This window comes from Lemur catta, chromosome 5 (genome assembly GCF_020740605.2).
Source record: "Lemur catta isolate mLemCat1 chromosome 5, mLemCat1.pri, whole genome shotgun sequence".
In the NCBI taxonomy this organism is placed as follows: domain Eukaryota; kingdom Metazoa; phylum Chordata; class Mammalia; order Primates; family Lemuridae; genus Lemur; species Lemur catta.
The window spans coordinates 103,099,745-103,120,844 of NC_059132.1; the positions used below are offsets into that span (position 1 = coordinate 103,099,745).

A 21,100-nucleotide genomic window follows, 5' to 3' on the forward strand; every position below is an offset into this window, starting at 1 on the left:
TTATAAGAGACACACACACAGAAGCAAAGGGAACTTGGGTTATGTTTGATTGATACGAAAAGATGAGTCCAACTTTTCTTGCCACTTTAAGTGGTTTATCAGATTTTTATGCTTCACGTCCTGATCCAACATGACTTTCTTCCTTTGAGGGAAATCCTCAAGAGAAAACTTTGCAAAATTAGCTTTGTAATCTTAACCGAAGATAAACTAATGCAGATTTAAAAAATTAATAAGAAGCCACAGTCTGAAGAAACTTAGACCCAAAGACTCCAGGGAAAATTGGCCAAAATAAAACAATGAATTCATGATAGAACCAGGATAAGAAACCAGATCTCTTAACTTCTAATTAAAGTGCTCTTACCACTGTGCCTATGAAACTTTTCTGAATTTAGTAGGATTTCATCTTAAACTAAGAGGTGTGAAACAAACTACAACTACACAGAAGCTCATGATGACATGGAGAACATATAAACTTAAAAGGCTTTTTCCTTCTCATTGAAAAGTAAGTGATCTGAGGGGACCACATTCTGCTACTGTCTAGATACCAATAGATTCTATGCAAGAATAGGCAGCGTATTATAGTAGGTTTTGGAATTAGACTGGCTTTAACTCCTGGCTTTGTCATTTGCTATCTGTGTGACCTGAGCAAGGTATTTAGATTCTCTAAGCCTCAAGTTTTCTTTCCTCTATAAAATATAGATAATAATACTAACCTCAGAGGGTGGTTGTAAAGATTAAATGTAACAAGTGCTCGACAAAATCCAAATATCTCTGCTTCTAGCTCTATCAACTTCTCTGCCATACGGATTCTCACATAATGGTTTTCTTAAAGAACAATAAAAATGACATTCATATCTAAAATCCATAGCAATTATCATTGAAAAGATCACTGTTACAAAATGTTTTCAAAGTGCTTCTGTACAGTAATGACACTGGCTATGGGAAGTCAAGGGATTTTGAAAAGAACACAAACTGTTCCCCAGGGGTCTGAGTAGCAGAACCACCACTGGTAGAAGGAAGAGGATTTTTATCAGGGAAAATTTCTAATTAAAAGAGGATAAGAAACACATCTCATAGAAAGGGGTCAACCTAAGTTCTCACTCCTTTCTGATATTTCTTCAGGAAAAGAAATCTTCCCTGGCAGCTGGCAGCCACCAATGAGCCGCACATTCAGTGCAAACTGCTTGAAATATAGGGGAAGTAACCAGGACTCATGGGTATATATGGGCAATATTTTTATCCTTTAATGTACAAACTTTTACCTCCAAACTGATCCTTTTTCATCAATTTTATAGATCGATTTGGGGACAGACAGGTGAAAATATATAGCTCTTCTGATCCCCTGCACCAATCTCTTGATTTTGAGATAAAATAGTAAAAGCAGTCAATCCACTAATGGTGAAACCAGGAAGTTAACATGAAGATCCTTAAAGATGTAAATGTTGACCATTAAGAGATACCAGACTTGGCCGGGCGCGGTGGCTCACGCCTGTAATCCTAGCCCTCTGGGAGGCCGAGGCGGGTGGATCGCTCGAGGTCAGGAGTTCGAGACCAGCCTGAGCGAGACCCCGTCTCTACTAAAAATAGAAATAAAAACTATCTGGACAACTAAAAATATATATAGAAAAAATTAGCCGGGCATGGTGGCACATGCCTGTAGTCCCAGCTACTTGGGAGGCTGAGGCAGGAGGATCGCTTAAGCCCAGGAGTCTGAGGTTGCTGTGAGCGAGGCTGATGCCACGGCACTCACTCTAGCCCGGGCAACAAAGTGACACTCTGTCTCAAAAAAAAAAAAAAAAAAGAGATACCAGACTCTTAGGCCTGTCTTTACAGGATCCAAGGGTCCACTGGCAGAGGGTCAGGGCATCCGCTGTGCCTTTAACAAGCCATCTACACAACTCAACAGTCTTGATCTAAAATCTTAATCAGGATTGAGACTCACAGGGGGAAGGGGAAAATGCTCTGCTGTTAATCTTGCAGCCCACTTCCTTGCACCACCCTGACTCGGATTCTTGTGTTCTCAGGAAGTTCTCATGGAGAGTGTATCAGTGGCAAAACGCTCATTATGGCTGTGGTGAAGATAAACACAAAGTCAAGAGTACAGGAAATCTATTTTATGTTGCAACTGTTTTGACATTTGGCAGGTAGTAACTAAAATGTATGGAGATAAAATATTCTCAAACTCTGCTCCTCAGTCGCTAAGGTCTTACTCTAGTAGTGAATTAGCACACCTTAGGGTATTGGAGCACAGGTATATGGGAGTTAACTGGAAGATTATCATGTAGTATTTCCGCTGGATACTGAGTGATCACTGAATGCCCTGTTCTAAGGGATGACTCAGGAAACAGAAAAACAGCTTTTCCTATTTTGAGTCTGAGCTAGATATTTCATTGTTCATTGTCCAACTTATTCTTTAATAAAACCATTATGTTTTCCTTTAAATCATATTTATTTTTGGTTTTGGAAAACATCTTTTATATACTGTATCCTATTTCACAAACTACAGTGTGAACTCTTCTGTACTACGACTTTATATAATTGTGCAGATGACAGTCTATTTTAACTATCTTTTTATAATCTTTTCCCCTCCCCTCCCCCCATTACAGCAACAATTTTCCAGGTTCTACATTCAAAAGCTTGAAGTCATCTTTGGCTCCTTCCTTTTCTTCTGTCACATTCAAAGCCCTGTCAACACTACTACAACTTCTTTCTTCCTCTCTATTCATGACATAACACCTTCCTGGTTCATAATGCATCATGGCTCACCAATTCCAAGCTCACCTTGCAATAGTCCATTCATCATTCATCATGTCTCAACTCTGCTTTAGGACATAAACTGGGCAGACACTACCCCCATTTCAGCCTGAGGTCTACAGCTTTTTGTGAGGAATTCCATTTAACTGTCAACTGTAACTTCCATTGCTTGCCAAGAGGATTCCTCCAGACTGGGTGGCCTCCTTACCACAATCATTTCTCCTTTTTGCTTCCAAACATTTCCTCAAGATGTTCCAACTATAAGCGTGAGCTATTCTTCTGCTGCATTTAAACATATTTTGCCATCTTCCAAAAGTCCTGCTCAACTTATACATTCTGTAAAATCTTTCCTTTTCTGAATCCTTATTGCTTTTCTCTTCTCAATGTGCAATTTAACAAGGTATTTCATCAAGTTGCTTTGGCTTCTAATTGTTTCCTCTTTATGAAGTCCTGTTATCTACAAGCCTATAAGATTGACAGCAAAGGATGTATTTTAAAGATATTTAAAAATAACTCTCAAAATATCTACTATAGGGATGTTCACGAAATATGTCCTAAAGATACCCTGACTTTTTGCAAGGTTAATGCTTTGTTTTTTAATGAAAAATAGATCTTGATAACTGCTTCTGACATTATATGTAACTTCCCTAAGCCTATTTAAGTGTATTTTTCTACAACTACATTTTTTTACAATGCCTAAAGGTTACATATTACACCACTATTGGCTAACTGTGTATTCCCGAAAATATTTATTTTTAGTTAACATTCTAAATCTATCAGAAACTACCAAACCTGAACTTAGTATCTAAAAATGGCTATTTATATATGCTGTTTCATATATACTACCCCACTTCTTTGCAGAGATTCAAGAGCACAAAGTTTTATTAATGTCACATTGCTGAAATTTAAGTAGATTAGTGTATATATATATTTATTAGACAATGTGAAATACCTCCTAGTTAAATTAAATGACATTTACAAAAGTGAACGGTGAACGGTGTGAAAAAATAAATTTAAATTCCTACATCACATATTATATCAAAAAATTCAGATGGATTAAATGTAAAAAAAAATTTAAAAACAGGAAAAAAATATAAATGAGTATTTGCTCTAGGGTGATGTCAAGATTTCTAAGCATAAAAGAAACCCCAAGTAAATAATATCATTGATTCGACTATTTTTTAAAGTTTCTAAAAAATTCCTTGTACCAAAAATACCTTAAGCAAAGTCAAACTAAGGAAAATATTTACACAAGATTAAGATCTAAATATTTACAAAGAAGACAATGGGTTAACGAGATTCTTATCCTATAAAAACCACTACAACTTAATAAGAAAAAAATCTATATCTATATAGTCATCTATCGAATAACAGACCACATATATGACAGTAGTCCCATAGGATTATAGTAGCATAGTTTTACTTTACCTTTTCTATGTTTAGATGTGTTTAGATACACAAATACCATTGTGTTACAATTGGCTTCAGTATTCAGCATAGTCACATGCTGTGCAGGTCTGTAGCCTATAGCCCAGGGGTGTAGTAGGCTATGCCATCCATCTAGGTTTCTGTGAGTTCACTCTGGGATGTTCCTACCATGAGGAAATCACCTAATGATGCATTTTGAAGGACATATTCCCATTGTTAGGCGATGCACGACTGCATTTATATCTATATCCAGTGTCTTTTCCAACAGGCTATGGAAAAGGGAGGTGGAAAGAGATCTATCTCCCAATGCTATTATCACCTGCTTTAAGAGTTTTGTTTATTTAATAAGGATACAGAAACTTTATGGAAATGAATTAGCTACTCTGAACTGGAGTAAATAAAGATTTTCTTGGCACCTAGAATCACCAGGAAAGAGTGTGCAGCTATTGAAGCAACACAGTATCCTGCTAGACTCTAGGACCGTAAATTTGCCCTGGGCCCAGCTCGTGTACACTTGTAGGGTACAACACCTTCTTCACTACTGTGGAACTTACACATGTATCTCTGAGCAGAAGGCCCACATTTATACAAAAAAGGTCTTCCTGCAACCAAACCTGTCTCATCAAGGCCACATGTGTACAAAGGGGAAAAAATGTCCTGATGTCCTGGAATTCCACCTCTGCCTTCAGTTTTCCTTATGTCCTGGATGACCCATTTCTTCATATACCCCGACAGAATAATGGACAGAGGCAAGAATTGACAATTAACAAAAGAAGAAATACAAATGGTACATATACATATGAAAATAGAATCAACCCATTAATCAAATGAATATAAATTACAACAATGGTAAGACACTATGTTTCATCTGTCAAATTGCCAAAAATTTAAAGCATGGCAATACTCCTTGTCAATGGCTCATGGAAAAAGGCACTTTTTTATACTGTTGGTGGGAGTATAAATTGATACAAGCTTTTCTGCAGGGCATTTTGACAGGGTGTATCAAAAGCCTTGGATCGTACATACCCTTTGGCTCTGAAATTCCAATTTCAAGAATTTTTCCTGAGGTAATGACAGAATTAGGGGCAAAGATCTGGCCACTGAGATAGTTATTACTGTATAATTTATAATAGTCAAAATTCAAACTTGGATGTCGGAAAGTAGCAGATAAATTATATTATAACTCATAGCATAAAAAAAAGGATTATGTTTTAGAAAAATATCTAACAACATGGGGAAACTTAAGTTAAAACAGAAATAGTAATTTTGATTAAAAATATCCACATACAGATTAAGAATAAAAGTGTAAATACCAAAATAGAAGCTAGTTAATATTATCCATCTACTTCTCTGTGTTGTTCAATGAACATGTAATGCTAAGTAATTAAAATAGATAAATTAAGGGAATGAATTTAAACACTCATAATAATTTATTCTTAAGTTTGATCTAAAATTCCATTCTTATCATGTGTGTCATACCTCATCATTTTACTTGGGTTATTAAGACAGTACATTAGAAATAATGAATAAATGCTTACAAAATTCTTATGATTATCTGAAACCTTAAATTCCTTAAAAGGTTTATTGGAAAAATTTGGTTCACCTATAGGCACATTTCTTACCCTGCCATCCATACAATGGTACTCCAGTCAGAGTAAATGAGACGCAGTCCATTATAAGGGAATATTTTGTACTTGTTTTCTGCAGCAACTGACATTTCATTCAAGCACTTTCAAATCCCCTAGGAATCTCCATCTGCTGTATGTCAAAATTTTAAGTTCTCTCTTTGTGAACTTTAACACTCCTATATACACCAGTTGGAAAGGCAAGCCTCCTCATACTAATTACTTTGATATTAACCAGTTTATTCTAAATAATTCTTTTACAAGGTCAAAATTTTCTAAATTTGCAATATGCAAATAATAACTACCACTCTGGCTTTTTATAGCCTATTTCTATTTCTCTTGGACATATCACTTGTAACGAGGATCTTTGGTTCCCTTTTGTATATTTTTTTAAAAAAAAATAATGTTTGAGTTTGGCTCATGAGTGTTCATTAAAAAAATCAAATCTGATTATATGATTTTATGTTTATAAACATGCATTTTGTTTTTAAGCAATGAAAAGGCATTTAAGATAGCTAGTGCAAAACCATGTAGCATTTACTAAGGTTAGCTATTAATTCGATCCTTAGGGCAAACATGATACACATACAAATACACACATATATACATATATGTGTATATATAAACCTATACACACATATATCACACACACACACATATCAAGGATCAAGGAAAGAGAATAAGAAGTTACCTGTATCCCTGGATTAATACTAAGAATAATCTGTAGTCCTGGTTCCAAAGCCTTGGTAAATACCTGTTTTCCTTAGACTCTGGATGTATAACTACAGTTGTATAGATTTATAGACCTATTTTAAACAAAACATCAATTTTGGGCAAGAATGTACTTTCCCCCCCAAAACATTTGGTAGCAACATACTCTCAGTTCCATCAAATATTATCAAATTATACTACCCTGACTTCACTTGTTATAATTTCAATCAATATTAGACAGAAATATACGTTTTTTAGTAAACCTTTTCTATAGCAAATACCAAACTAATGGTGCACACAAAGTTGTAAGATGAAAAGCACCTTAAAAGGTAAAAAATTGGGAGGAATCCACAGTCACGTGAGTTTATATTCCCAGGCTCCCTCACTCCTAATTCCTCAGAGAATCTTAATCTCTTCCACCTTCACCTTCTCCTACCATATCACCCCTTCCCTCTCCTCACCAAGATGCCAAAATGTCTTCCAGTATAAAAATATCCCTGGGGCTGGATTCCCCGGAAGTCCGCAGACTAGCTGTCCTCCTTGTTTCTTAGCTGAGCTTTGGAAAGAATAATCCCCCCTGGCTGGTGCCACATTTTAGGCTTCTGTTCAATCCTCAACCACTGCCACACCCACCACATGGAAACGAATATCTTCCTGTTTAGTCCAAAGGATGCCTCTGGCCTTTTACATGGCAGACTTGTTGAAGTTTTTGACTCTGTGGCTCACACCCTGTCTCTCTTGTCTTCTGTGAATGAATCTTTTGTTTCTTTTTGCCTGCATGGGAGGTCCCTTTCTGTTTCTCCTATTGGTGCTTCATCTATACCCTCATGCTAAACATTGGGGTCTCAGGCTTCTATCTTCAGTTCTCTTCTTTTCTCATTCTATTTGCTTTTCGGGAGAGGTTTAATTCTGCCCCATGACCTTAAAGCAATCATATAGATCATAGAGTAAATATTTCTAAATAAAATCTAATTGAATTTCCTACCTATACCTAATTGCCTGATAAATTACTGAATTTCAGTGCCCTACAGACACCTCAAACACTCTGTCCTTATCTGGATTGCTAACTTTACCACAAACAAAATCCTTTAACCTCTAACTTGGATTATGTCATCATTCACCCAGTCTCTCATGTTGGAGAAGACAGTCTTTCTTTAAATGTCTCCCTTCTCCCTGACCCCATGCAATGAATTAATCACCAAATCTTGATCCTATCTGAATGGGTCTCTCTTTCCTTCCTGGTTCTTGGTTCAACTTTTATATTTCCCACCTTGATAATTCCCAATTACCTTTGATAATTAGTCCTACCTATTTGACCAATTTGCTTCCAAGTTTGACCTCTAAGTCTATTATTTATCCATTCAACAAAAACTTCATTTCTAGGTTCCGGTATTGGGTGAGGTGAGCACAGGCATACTATGGTGAACAAGGCCATGTCCCCGCAGGGCTTGCTCTCTTTTGGGAAAGACAGTTGACATTCTGCACTGCTTTCTGGGTACTTTGTAACATAAACATGAGCTTACTATCCCTCTGCATTAAAATCCCTCGGAACCTCCCCATTACCACAGGAAAAAGTGCAAATCCCTTAGCATCACCATGATGGCCCTTTCGGTGTGTTCTGGGGCTTCTTATCCAGCCTCAACTCTCCTGTGTTCCAGGCACCAAACCAGTTGTGGCTTTCAGAGAAGTCCCCAGGGATTTTACATGTCTCTTCTGCTACTTTGTCAATGTCTTGAATTTTTTCTACACATCCTTTAAGCCTCTGTTCCAATGTGACTTCCTTCCATTTTTTTTTCTTTTTTCCCCCCTAGGCCGGAGGGTAGTGGCGTGATCATAGCTCACTGCAGCTAATTTTTCAATTTTTTGTAAAGATGAGGTCTCATTTGTTGCCCAGGCTGGTCTCGAACTCCTGGCCTCATGCAGTTTTTCCACCTTAGCTTCCCAAAGCACTGGGATTACAGGTGTGAGTCACAGGCCACTTCCTTCCTTTGTTATGAAACATTCTCTCCCCTCCTGCTCCATGCTCCCTCAGCAACAATCTGCTCTGTGCTGACACTGATTTTGCATATTGTGTTGTAACAACATTTACCATATTAAAACCTAATTCCGTGTCTACTTGCCTGTTTGCCCAACTGGCCTGTGAGCGTCTAAGGTCAGGCACCACACATTACTCATTTTTGTTTTCCAGCACCTGGTACAATACTCAGCATTTGTATTCACTGAATAAAGATTTAGTTGATTTACTAAGTATGAAATCCATTTAATAAGTCACATCCAAACTTTATGCAGTTTTCAGCTTCTGTGCAACTTAAAATAATAATATTTAAAGTCAAGGCAATAGTAGTAATGAGACGTTTTTAATTGCTCTTTTCTCAAGTTTATATGCCTTTCTATCCATTTTAATATGCATTCAAATAGCTTTGACATTTAGTTATATACAGTCTATTTATTATGGAAAACTATCTTAAGTCAGCTGATAAATATAAGAAAATTTTAATATGGTGAACTTGTCATTGAAACGATTCAGTAAATAATGTAACATATAAAATTGTATGTGTATGTAATGTTAATAAACAGATTATGACTTGAGAAGAATATAATATTCTTTAAATAACACAAAAAATTAGTTGCTCTTCAAACACTCGAGTACACTCAGAATGGCAAATAAACTAAGGTTCTATGGCTCTAACACTTATTTTTCTATTTCAGTGATAATTACATCAATAAACCTGATTCAGCACTCACTGCTGTTCAATTCATTAATTAAAAGAATTTTACTGCTACCACTGTGATTTTTCAAGGATATCAAAAACACATTGAAGAATCAAAATAGCATACATCATCAGTTTTGATACGTGCATAGTATGCTTCACTTTCACTTCAACTCTACAACTAAAGAGAATTGAGAATCTAAATGGAGATAGCATACATTCTACACACTTTAAACAAAAATACTTAGAATGCAAGTTGAGTTTAATAGAAATAGTAATATCCATGTGAAGAGTAGCAAACTGCCAAGTTTTCCAAAAGTCCTCTTAGAATGGAAAAATGTAAATATACAGAAACACTTAAGTACATAATAATAGTAGTGGACTTTATAGTAGCCATAATTCTAGTTTCACAAAACTAAATATTTTTTAGAATTTTATTTAAATCATAACACTGTGCTCAAGAATGACTTGTACCTATCCAAGAAGTGAAAATATTTCATCCTTAAGTAAAATACGGATGCTTTTGCTCAAAGAATGACAAGTTGCTATTAAAACTATCAATGTATACATTATCAAGGCATTGTAACTATTTTTACATATTAGAAACTATTCAACTGTATTTTGTAAAGCAGGACTGAAATTCTGAGTTTGATTTAGTAAGCACACCAACATATAACTTTGGCTATTTTTGACAGCCCAGAACACCTAAAACATAAAATATAATTTACAACAGCAGACCTTGCCAGCATTGACCATTACATGTCAGAAGAAGGCCCGTAGTGGAATTTATATTCAAGTTACAGTTTAGTAGGTGTAATAGAATCCCATAAAATTAGAATAACACTGAAATACCATGTATTTCTTACAGCAATGAAATTCCATCTTAATTCCTAAAATCAATTTCCAAAGTAGGCTGAAAGAAAGGTTGGTTTAGTGAGGCAACAAAGTACACCTCTCTTCAAATTTTCTTCAGAAAACTCAAATATTATCTCCTCGTGAAACGAGCCAGGAGAGAAAGAGTATCATGTGTTGTCCTAGAAGCATCACAAGTACTGACAACGACGTACTCCAAGGCCACTAGCATTTTCTCCCAAACTCTTCTACAATCTAATTCGTAATAGAAGAGCTCAAATCCTTCTGTTTCCTCTCTCTCACCTGTATGCAGTTGCTCAGAAAGAGAAGAAATTGCACTTCCCACTCTTCCAGAGAACATATTCTGCCCGACATGGAAATTTGGATTGCAAAATAGCTAGAGTTCTCTGTTGAGAGACTGATGTAAGCTGTATTACTACAATCATTTATCAAGTTGGTTTAAGGGGTATACCTTTTTCCTTTTAAAATACAGTAACTCAACTTTGAGACTTTATCTTTCCATACAGAAAAATAGACTTTTAAATACTATTTAAACAGACAAGTAAAATTGGTTCCCTGAAAAGTGTTTTCAGCTGTGTGAAGCAAGCATCCCTAACATAGAAAAAGACTGTACTTTGCTGCTATACCCTTCTTTTTTAGCCAAATTAGCCCTTAACACTTGAGTATCATGCACACTTAGTGTGGCCTTAGTGGGGTCCTACAACAGGTACACTGCTAAGACCCCAGGTGAGAAACGAAGCCTTCCTGGAATGATTTATTTTATTGTGTGAACTAATGAGCATCAGTTAAATTGCCTTTTAATTGACTTGCTGTCTAAGTAACATGCCTTTGAGGGAAACACTACTTTTGAAATTTCCTTTGGCCAGGAGGGGAAGGAGCATAGTAAAGTCTTTGAAGTCTACAGCCATCAGACTAATTATCAGCACCATTCAATGTACATTCATTTAATTACAGTAAATTAAAAAGGATGTGGGGTTTTGGAGGAAAATAAGAGAGTCAATAAATGGTGACAGAAATTCCAGACTGTGCAAATTATCTGAGCCTTCTCTGGAGGAGACCATTAGTTCTCCCTCATCTTGCCAAAAGTACAAACACTTGACTAAGGCTGGGGGAGGGTGCGGTTAAGAAAGCAGAGAGAGGGGGAAGAGGGAACATTTATTGTGGGCCAAAACTATGTAGGTACTTGATATTGTTGATTCAACTTAATCTTCATAACCACTTAAGGGAGAGACATAATTTTTCACCTTTCATGAACGTGAATAAGAGCACACACTTACTGGAACTCACTAGTGGCCAGACACTGTTTGTTCTAAGCACAATACACACCAGAGCTCATGTAATCCTCACAACAGCCCTATACTCACAGGACTGTAGACTATTTACTGTTATCCCTATTTTACCCACGTGGAAACTGTAGCATGGGAGGGTTATGTGACTTACCCTACAAAACCAGGGGGCTGCCTCCAGACAACGTGCTCTCAATCGCTGCCCTCAATGAGTCATGATGAGGTGGGAGAGCAGTGCCAATTCCCCCTGCCTGCCTGACATCCAGGGGCATCTTTCTCCACGGGGCACTAAGAGGTAGAAGAGGTGGGGGGAAGGAGCAAGGTGAGGGACCCCCAACAGGAGAGCACCACAGCGCTGGGACTAGCAGTGCAACTGACGAAGTCACAGACAGAGACAGAAAAGTTGAGAACTCCCACTCTGGGTGATTCAGGAGGAAACAGTCTCAGGGGATGAATGAAAGAATTTGAACCCCGATCAGTGTGAATCTGAATCCAGGCACCTTTCACCATAACCCCCTGCTGGATGACAAGGGATAATATATGCTCAGCTTTTTCTAGAAAACGATGCACATGCAAACATTTTTATTTATGTATTTATATCACAAAACTAACTTTAGTATATCTTTTCCCACTTACATTTCTTTGCTAAATATCTTCACTGTCCCGATGACTTCTGGTTCTTATTTTCTTTTTCTTTTCTTTTTTTTTTTTTTTTTTGAGACAGAGTCTCGCTTTGTTGTTGCCCAGGCTAGAGTGAGTGCTGTGGCATTAGCCTAGCTCATAGCAACTTCAAACTCCTGGGCTTAAACGATCCTACTGCCTCAGCCTCCCGAGTAGCTGGGACTACAGGCATGCGCCACCATGCCCGGCTAATTTTTTTTTTCTATATATATATATATATATATATTTTAGTTGGCCAGATAATTTCTTTCTATTTTTTTTTAGCAGAGACGGGGTCTCGCTCTTGCTCAGGCTGGTCTCGAACTCCTGAGCTCAAGCAATCCACCTGCCTCGGCCTCCCAGTGTGCTAGGATTACAGGCATGAGCCACCGCGCCCGGCCTGGTTCTTATTTTCTTGATACACACAACGTCCTCATCCTTCTTTGGGTTTTCTGCACATCTCTTTATAGTCCGAGTTATTCTCCATGCAAACATTTTTTTTAAAGCTTAAAGATTGATGTTTTGAAAAAAATGTAAAAGGTTCTTTCTTCCTGACATTTAAATAGATATTTGGAATAGAGATCAGATCATAGGACTTGCAAAGCTGATCATGGGAATTCAGTCAGTGGTCTTTTAACAACACATCAACTACAGAAAAGAAGACTAAAATAACCCAGAGGATACTGGTGATTTTACCACTGATTAGGTAAAGCTGTCCCACCACATTTATTTTGTAACTTCTCATCAGCTGACTCGAACTGCAGTTAATAGGTGGTCATGAATCACTGCCCCTCCAGCATTTGCCCTAGTGCATGGCAGTTGACTTGCCATGACACCTCAACAATCAATGTGTGTCAACAAAGAACTTCTTCCATATTCCTAATTTGGAACAATATTAACATTTGGAATTCCATATGAAACGCATTATATTGTAAAAAAATTTTCTCTTGAAATCCTTTTTAACTTCAAATCCCCCATGGTTAGTGAAGAGTTAGTTTTGCAAAAAGAAAATATCTTATCACTTGTTTTGAGCCTCTGCTAACATGGAGCTGTGTGACATGGTCCGAATGTTCTCTGACTCTTGTGAGATGCTCAGGCCATCAAAATTTCATTAGCCTCACAGCAGTCCTAGCGCCTTCTTAACTTGAACTGTTGGCCTCCTTATCAATAAATAAATGAAATCTAATCCCTTTTAGTGACTAAATTCTTCTTTGAAGTTAAAACTAGAACATCAGGCACTTTGCTTGCATAATTTTACAAATGTTTAATAACATTTTTTTTTCTGGGTAAAACAGCCTCATTCACACTTATTCCAAATGATGAAAACAGTCAACGAAAATTCCCTTGTTAAACCAGATGAAAACAAATCAGTGTCTGGTTCTTAAATTAGCTTCCTTTTGGAGAGTTATTTTACCCATGTCCTTCTTATTTTGACCTTTAGTGATATAACAGAACTTCCAAGGACACACCTCAAACTAGTACAAAAATGAATAAAATTAGGCAATGAAAAGAAATGAAGAGTCAGAGGGAAATATAACCAGAGAATCAACAGCCTTAATGTTATATAGCAATTTAAAATATCTGAGGAGAGTAGAATTGAATTATTTTAGTAATTTTATATTAGAACTATTTGACTAGAAGTACTAAGAAAAGTAAAAATATGTATTTGCTTTGAGAATATTGTTTATAAAGATGTTACAAGAACCTGTGTATGATTGAAATTTTAATTCTTACTATAACTCAACTTAAGGGGAAAAAACCTATAATTTTTTATATCAGGAAAAAATTCTCAACGTTCTTGTTAACACCACAATTCAAAATTATAAGGTCTACTAAATACCTCAGAAAATTATACTTCCCTATATCTTAATGCAATTAATTACTTTAAATGAAATCTTGTTCCTTTTGAGTAATCACTGAAATTTCAGAACAAATAAATGTTCCCATGGACATATACATTAAATATATGAAATAGCTAGTATTCATTAAGACAACATATCTACTTTATTTCCTCTTGTTTCCTTCCTTAAAACTGCTCTCATTGGGAATTCTTAGACCATCAAAATGTTGTTTAAAAAAACAGCCACAACCAAACCTTGGGCAAAGAGTAAACACAAGTTTAAGTCATCACTTTGCCCAACTCTACAAACATTGCTTTTGACACTTTATACTCTTAACTTGGCTGACCTGTTTACTCTCAACAAATGCTGGGGAATGTTCTGAATTTCAAGGCAAGGCTCTTGACACTCTCCCTGTCTCTCTTCATTCTGCTTCCTAACTGCCACTTGGAGAAATAAAAGCGTGAAACTTTTCAAGCCTTTACATCACCCAAAGAACAAGGCTATGAGATTCCTGGGGAAACCAGTTCCTCCTCTAGTTAGGAAAAAATCCATGCAAGTGGAGAAGGGCAGTGGTCTGAGAATCTCAAAAGTCTTCCTCCTCTCCTCCCAAATATTTGGATGTTATATTTTGTTAACTAAAGGTTATAAAGTTTGTAGTCTTCTATTTCGGGAAAAGAAAAAAAAAATGGCACGTGTTTGGGAATTCACTGTGAGATAGTCCTAGCAGATATATAATTAAAAAAATAAAATTAGTTTTTATTTTACCACTATAGATACCATAACAAGATATACTTCTTATGAGAGAGAGAAAAAGAGAAGCTACTGAGGTGTTGGGCAGAAAGGGCAAACTGACCGAATGTGAAAAATATTTAATAGATACAGATATGGATGATCTGTGATGCAGATGAGCAGAACTGATGGCGTTATCCTGCTGCCTTCTATTCTTTTCTATAACATCACAAATGTTATTGTTTAAGCAAATCAAATGCCAAACACTACATTTGAATATAGCCATTGTACCTGCAATTGCTCAAGGAGCGTTATATGAAGTGCAACTGGACAGGAAGCAATATTGTATGTATTTAAGGCTAGTGAGTTTGGAATCCACTCTGAAAATTGATATAAACACAGGTTCACTGCAGTGAATGGATTAGCTGAGAGAAGTGTTGTCTGCCTGATCCTAAGACTCATTTTGTCAAAAATAACTGTCCTTGTTTATTCTTTGGCCTGGAATAATGCCAGTCTCCACCAAGAGCTGACACTTCCAAAATGAAAATATTGAGTACCTGTTATTAATTGGTCTTGACTTTGGTTTAATGCACTAAAGTATTCTACATAAGATAAGAAATTTTTTGCGTTGGTTTAACTTAGACTTTTTCATGAATAGAAAGGAAACATTTCTAATAAACAGTGAGAAGGACCAGGAACCACTTCATACTGAGACTTCGCTACAACTGAAAGCTAACAATAGATCTGCTTTCTTATTACAGAGCAAAGCTGACAAAGTTGCCCAATAAATAATAAAATTGAAATATCATTGATAAAACAAGCATTTTTCTTTTCAAATGTCATGCAATTCTTCCAGTTTAATTTTCTTTTTGCTTTTTGATGCATCGGATATGCATAGCATCAATAACAAGACTGAAGTAGCAAATGCACTGTTAATATTACAAGTGGAAGTAGAAATGATTTTTTGTTGTCTGGTGCATTGGCCCAATGCCCCAATTCTTCTTAGAAGCAGTACTGACTAAAAATTAAGTTTTCTTTAAAATTTATTATTGCATATAAATGAACTGTTTTTTTTTTAATTATCCCGCATTGGCAAGAGGAAAAAAGTTCTGATAATTTATAAAGACCTTTTCCTTACAATATATAAAGCTGCTATTTGGATATCCTAAAATCCAATTTTTGTGTGTGGATTTAATTGCACAGTAATCCAGTCCCCAAAGCACATCAAAGGCCACACTCTCCATCTTTACCAAGATTTCAATTGCTCTCATCAACCAGTAAGTCTAAAGCATGATCAAATTTGTTCTTCAATCACTTGAGCCCTGTTAATAAACTATTCTGTGTGCTCACTCATCCATTCTAAGATTCTGCAACTTCTTTGAGATATCTTCAAGAGGAATCTACAAAGACATCTTTGATTGCAAGATGGCTCTGGGGTAAATGTTATCAACACTTGCTTTCCTACTCCACACAGGATAACAGGTGACATTGTCCAAGATAAGTCAAAGCTAATCTATTTTTTTCCCTGTATATGATTAAACTGTTTTTCAAAATTATAGCTAACACATCATAGACTGCTTGACTAATTTAACAATCTGACGTCAAATATTGATTTTTTTTTTCCAGGAAAAAAAAAGCATCATTCAAGGACATTTCTTGGATTCCACTGCATTAAAACAAAAAGAAAAGAAGAAGAAAGAGAAAGAATGATGGGAGGAAGGACGAAAGGAAGGAAAACATGCCCCTAGAGTCAACCAAAACAGAAGCACTGAATGCCAACATTATAAAACAAAAAATGAAACTTACCGTTCTCACTGTCGGACTTGTTTTCGTGCTCCGTATCTGTCAGGGTGAGGGCTGAGTTGGACCGACTTGACAGGCAGGAGCTGCGGCCCGATTTGACCCCCCTGCCCCAAAGTCTCATGGCATGCTCTGGGGACATCACTGCTTCATTTTCAGTATCAGCATCTGACCCTGCACTGATAGAGTAACCTCTGTGGGGGAGCCCCATTTCCGCACAAAATGCCAGTCCTCTTCGAGTTGCTGGTTCACAAACTCCTAACTGCCTTAGGGTAAAATTCTGTCCTAATTAGGGGGAAAAAAAGATAACAACTGGTGAGTATATGTTTAGGGTTAGGTTTTTGTTTTTTTTTTTTAATATTTTTAAAGAAAGTTTCCCTGAAATAAACACTCAAGCATTCAAGCTGTTCGGCTATCAGCACCAGGTGTTTACATTAGCTTTGCATGGCATATGGTCAGGTGCGTGCAGTAATGGGAAGCTGGCCCCAGCTTAGAGCTCCTTTGTTACCTGTTTAAGACCATAAGCACCTCCTGAGAGATGTGCAAGTCAGGCGGCACCAACCGTGAGAACTCAACCCGCAGAAAGCATTAGTGACCAATGATAGGATTTCGTTTAGCAGACTTATGAAGCAATAGAAATTGTCAGAATTATTTTCTGCATCCTGCCTCTAGTCCTAAACAATAGAATTTCCCTGCCAAGATGTCACTCCTTTGGAAGAGCAAAAGATTTCCCTCAAGAATAAGTTAGTCATTAAATAGAACAGGAGCTTCATCAGTTTTATTATTCTTCCCACCTTAACTTAGCAGCTAATATAAACATGTAGTGCGTGTGTGTGCACACTAAACTTTGTCTTGAAAATCTACAGCACATTTTGGATTTCTTTGACTTTCTAGACTTTTTAATAAACACTTGAAAACATCTGTATTGATCAGAGTAAACCAATTTTTGCAAATAAAGTGCACTCTAAAAATAAAGTGGGAGTATTACGTATTTAAAAATTAATGATAAAATCAAGTTCCCTGAAAAATAAATGGCTGTGAACTCTGCAGGCCTTTACTAATAAATTGAGCATAATAAAACTCATGACACTGCAATAACTTAAAGCAAAAGTGTTTAAATTAGGTGACACTTTAAAATGACCGCTGTTATTAATGGCTTTTCCAATCCTGTATTTATTCTTGAAATCTCACATATGTTTTATGATACTATGGATGAGAAGAGTGAGATAATGTTTGCACATAGGATGCATATGTATGGCTCTTCCATTGCTTGCCTTTTGTCGACATGGTAAAGTCTGAGAATTGGGTACCAACCTGAATCAAAACACATAATAGTAAAGAATGATAGTATGGCAAAGACTGATTTAAAAGGTACTATCTAATAACCAAACCTTTTAAGAATATTAGGCATTTATATTACTCATATTTTTATTTTCCTACTTCTGTCTCTTAAATCTATGAACATTTTAAAGCTAATAGGCTGATATGAGAAACATTCATTATATATTTTTTAAAAGACGGCATTATAAATTATTTGTGATAAAATTATAACATGTCAAATCTTCTAGGAAATAAATCAAACATAATGGACAATGTAGTAAATATTTGGTTGTAAAGACATTAGCACCCTCCAGGCCTCAGCACATTTTAACTAGTGTGGTTAATTGCTTTATTGCTGTGGCTGTATCAGAAGTTGGAATCGGCTTTATCTCGGTCAGACTTCCAAATGGATTCCGACAATGACACTCATAAATAATGAAAATCAGTTGCTACAATTAGCTACAAATCAAACTGTGCTTATCAGAGAGATGTGAATAAGTATCTGAACCAAAAAGTATGTCAAAAAAAAAAAAAAAGAAGAGAGAAAAGGAAAAAGGGCTTTCCCATTGAACAGTGAGAAAGTGGGTGAGCTCACTGAGGTAAGACATGGTATTGTCAGTATTTTGAAAGAATTAGTGCAGACTGTACTTGTGCAAGTCAGTCTAAACAAGGTCAGTGTCATCGTGGACAGTCAGTGGAATTGCTGCAGAAGAGCTTACCCACTGCTATTTACATGTCATGTTTAAAACGGGGGGAGCGCTCTAAAACATTTAAATATTGCCATCAAACATGCTGGGTTTTCAAAATAAGAACACAAAATAACTTTTAAAGAAGCAAAAAATAAAGGATAAGATCCTGAAGCATCTTTCCTCTATTTTGGAAGGTGCCCACATTAGAGAATAAAAACAAAAGAGAAGTTAAAAGATGATAAGAACTCCCTCTCTAATCTCTGAAAGGTAACTTGAAACATTTTCCAATATTGACTTTTCACACTACTGCCATCTTGATGCAAAAATCTATGAGGTGAAGGAAAGCAGAAAGCTCCGATCTTTATTTGTTATTCAGGTATGTAAACATAGTTCACTCTGCAACTAAATACACAACACATCACTCCTATGAACTGATATGTGCATCCCAAACTCCATGAACATCTGACCCTCCGAAGTCAATGTCTCACAATGGTTCAAAACTCTTAAGGGCTGTTTCTGAAATGCAAGCTAAAAAGCAAGCACAACAGCAGGAATGCCTGTTACATCTCCTTACTGAATTAAAAGGTTTGTTTTTGTTTCCCCTAGGAAAGAACATTAAACTTGGACTCAGATGGACCTAGGTTACAGCCACTCACTAGCTCTGTTCAAATGACTTTACCATTGTTTTTTTCATCTTTCAGGGCTGTCATGATTTGGTTTTAGAAGATAGTTTATGTAAATTTGACTAGCATAAAGAAGGGCTAAAGGAAAAAATGGCTTAAAGATAAGTACCTTGAAAAATATAATTAATAATCATAGAAAATGTGTAATTTGAGGATAGGGAGAGGAGCATTTTCAAATAGCCACACCACCACCAAAGTTGACTTTTAGTTAAGCAATTGCCTTCATTCAAAAATATCTCTACCCCAGACCTGCCTCACTGCTTCAAATTCTATTGTTATCAATTCTCCTGGTTGGTTAAGGATTTTTGTTTTTAGCATCCCTTGTTTTAATGCAAATACTCCCAGGGAGATCTAACCTTAAACTCAAATAAATTAGTCTATTAGATTATTTCCCACAATCTAGCAATGTTTAGCGAGATAGGCTATACTTAATGGAAAACATCTGCAGTTTTGACAAGTACAGGGAAGATGGAGAGAGGAAAATTCCCTGCCTAGGAGGGGAGACACTTGGCTGAGGAATGAAGGATGTGGGAGGCCTGGGATGGGCTGGGTTTGCTGGGAGGAGGACTTTTTGGCAACGCAGAGAAGTGGAAAGAGACAGGTAGGACAAGGCAGCTAGATGCCTCTGTGACCAGGCTGCACACGTGACAATCCTGCTTAAAGTCAGCTCTGGCTTCAAGGAACAAACACTTGATTCTTGTTTTCTGTGGTTTCTTCATACTGTTTTCAAAGCTTCAATCAGAGTGATGATCACCAATGGGCAAGACGTCTACTACCTCTTGCATGAGTTGAAAAGAAAAAGATACCACATGAGGGAGAAGTCTCAGAGTTCCACAGGGTGACTACAGCAGCCCCAGGGGAGGGTCTTCTCTCCCCTCTAATGTCTGGATTTCTCTGATGTCTAAATCTAGCTTTCTCTGTCTCTGTCTTGCTTGTTTGTTCTTTATTTTTAATAAATAGCTTTATTGAAATATAACTCTCATAGCACACAACGCACCAATTTAAAATGTACAGTTCAATGGTTTTTGTTATATTCACAGAGTTCTGCAATTATGACCACAATCAATTTTAGGATAATTTTATCACCCCCAAAAGAAACCTCATACCAATTATCACCTACCCCTAATTTTCCCCTGACCCCCTGCCTGCTCCCAGCCCTAGGCAACCACTAATCTATTTCTGTGTCTATAGATTTCCTATCCTGGACATTTCAAATCCAGGAGATCTTACAATATGTGGTCTTTTGCGACTGGCTCCTTTCACTTAGCACAATGTTTTCAAAGTTCATCCATCTCATAGTGTCAGGGTTGATTTTTTAGAGGGTGTTTCCCTGGTTCTTTGGCTCCTGGCTTGGAAGAATCACAAGCCGGGCCAGTGCGACAGATGATAGACACTAGCATTTCCACACAAGCAGCTTTTATTGCAGGCTTTTCAGTGTAGAATAGAAAGTGGAAGTACATTCGCTGAGGGGAAATGGGTCTATCTCTGCCAGGGGAGAAGACTCTGGGGTCTTACCACACTTTTACTTTTATGTCTATACCTTAGATATGTTAAATGGTGGGTGGAATATTTACTTTGGGAAAAGGGTGGAGACTTCTTACAAGTAAGGGCCCTCCCCAATTTTATCCTTACAGGGTGACTTCCAGGGGTTGCCATGACAATTATAAACTATCACAGCTATGATGGGTATGATTGTTACTATACTAATATATGTTAATGGGGAAAAGGTCAACTTTGGACAGGAGCTCCTAGTTTCTGTGCATGCTCTTGGCTGGGAAAAGGCCATAACTTCAAGTTCCTGCCGTTGTGGGTTTGATTCTAAATGTTTACTGGCCTCCTCATTTTTGCCCCTTCCTCTTTTCCTGTGGTTAGTGCTGTCAACCCGCACCTGTCCCTAACAGTGGCATATTTCAGTACTTCATTCCTTTTTATGGCCCAATAATCTATTGTCTGGACATGCCATATTATATTTGTCCATTCGTCAGTTAAT

The 21,100-nt window shown here is 36.9% G+C and overlaps 1 protein-coding gene across 1 annotated transcript in view; it reads right to left on the reverse strand.

Moving 5' to 3' along the window:
* The window catches only part of TENM3 (teneurin transmembrane protein 3), a 437,141-nt gene that overhangs the window by 399,093 nt on the left and 16,948 nt on the right, over positions 1 to 21,100 (reverse strand). The window contains exon 2 of the mRNA XM_045552462.1: positions 16,425 to 16,703. Within this exon, the coding sequence (XP_045408418.1) occupies positions 16,425 to 16,703 (279 nt within the window). The remainder of the gene's footprint in view (positions 1 to 16,424; positions 16,704 to 21,100) is intronic.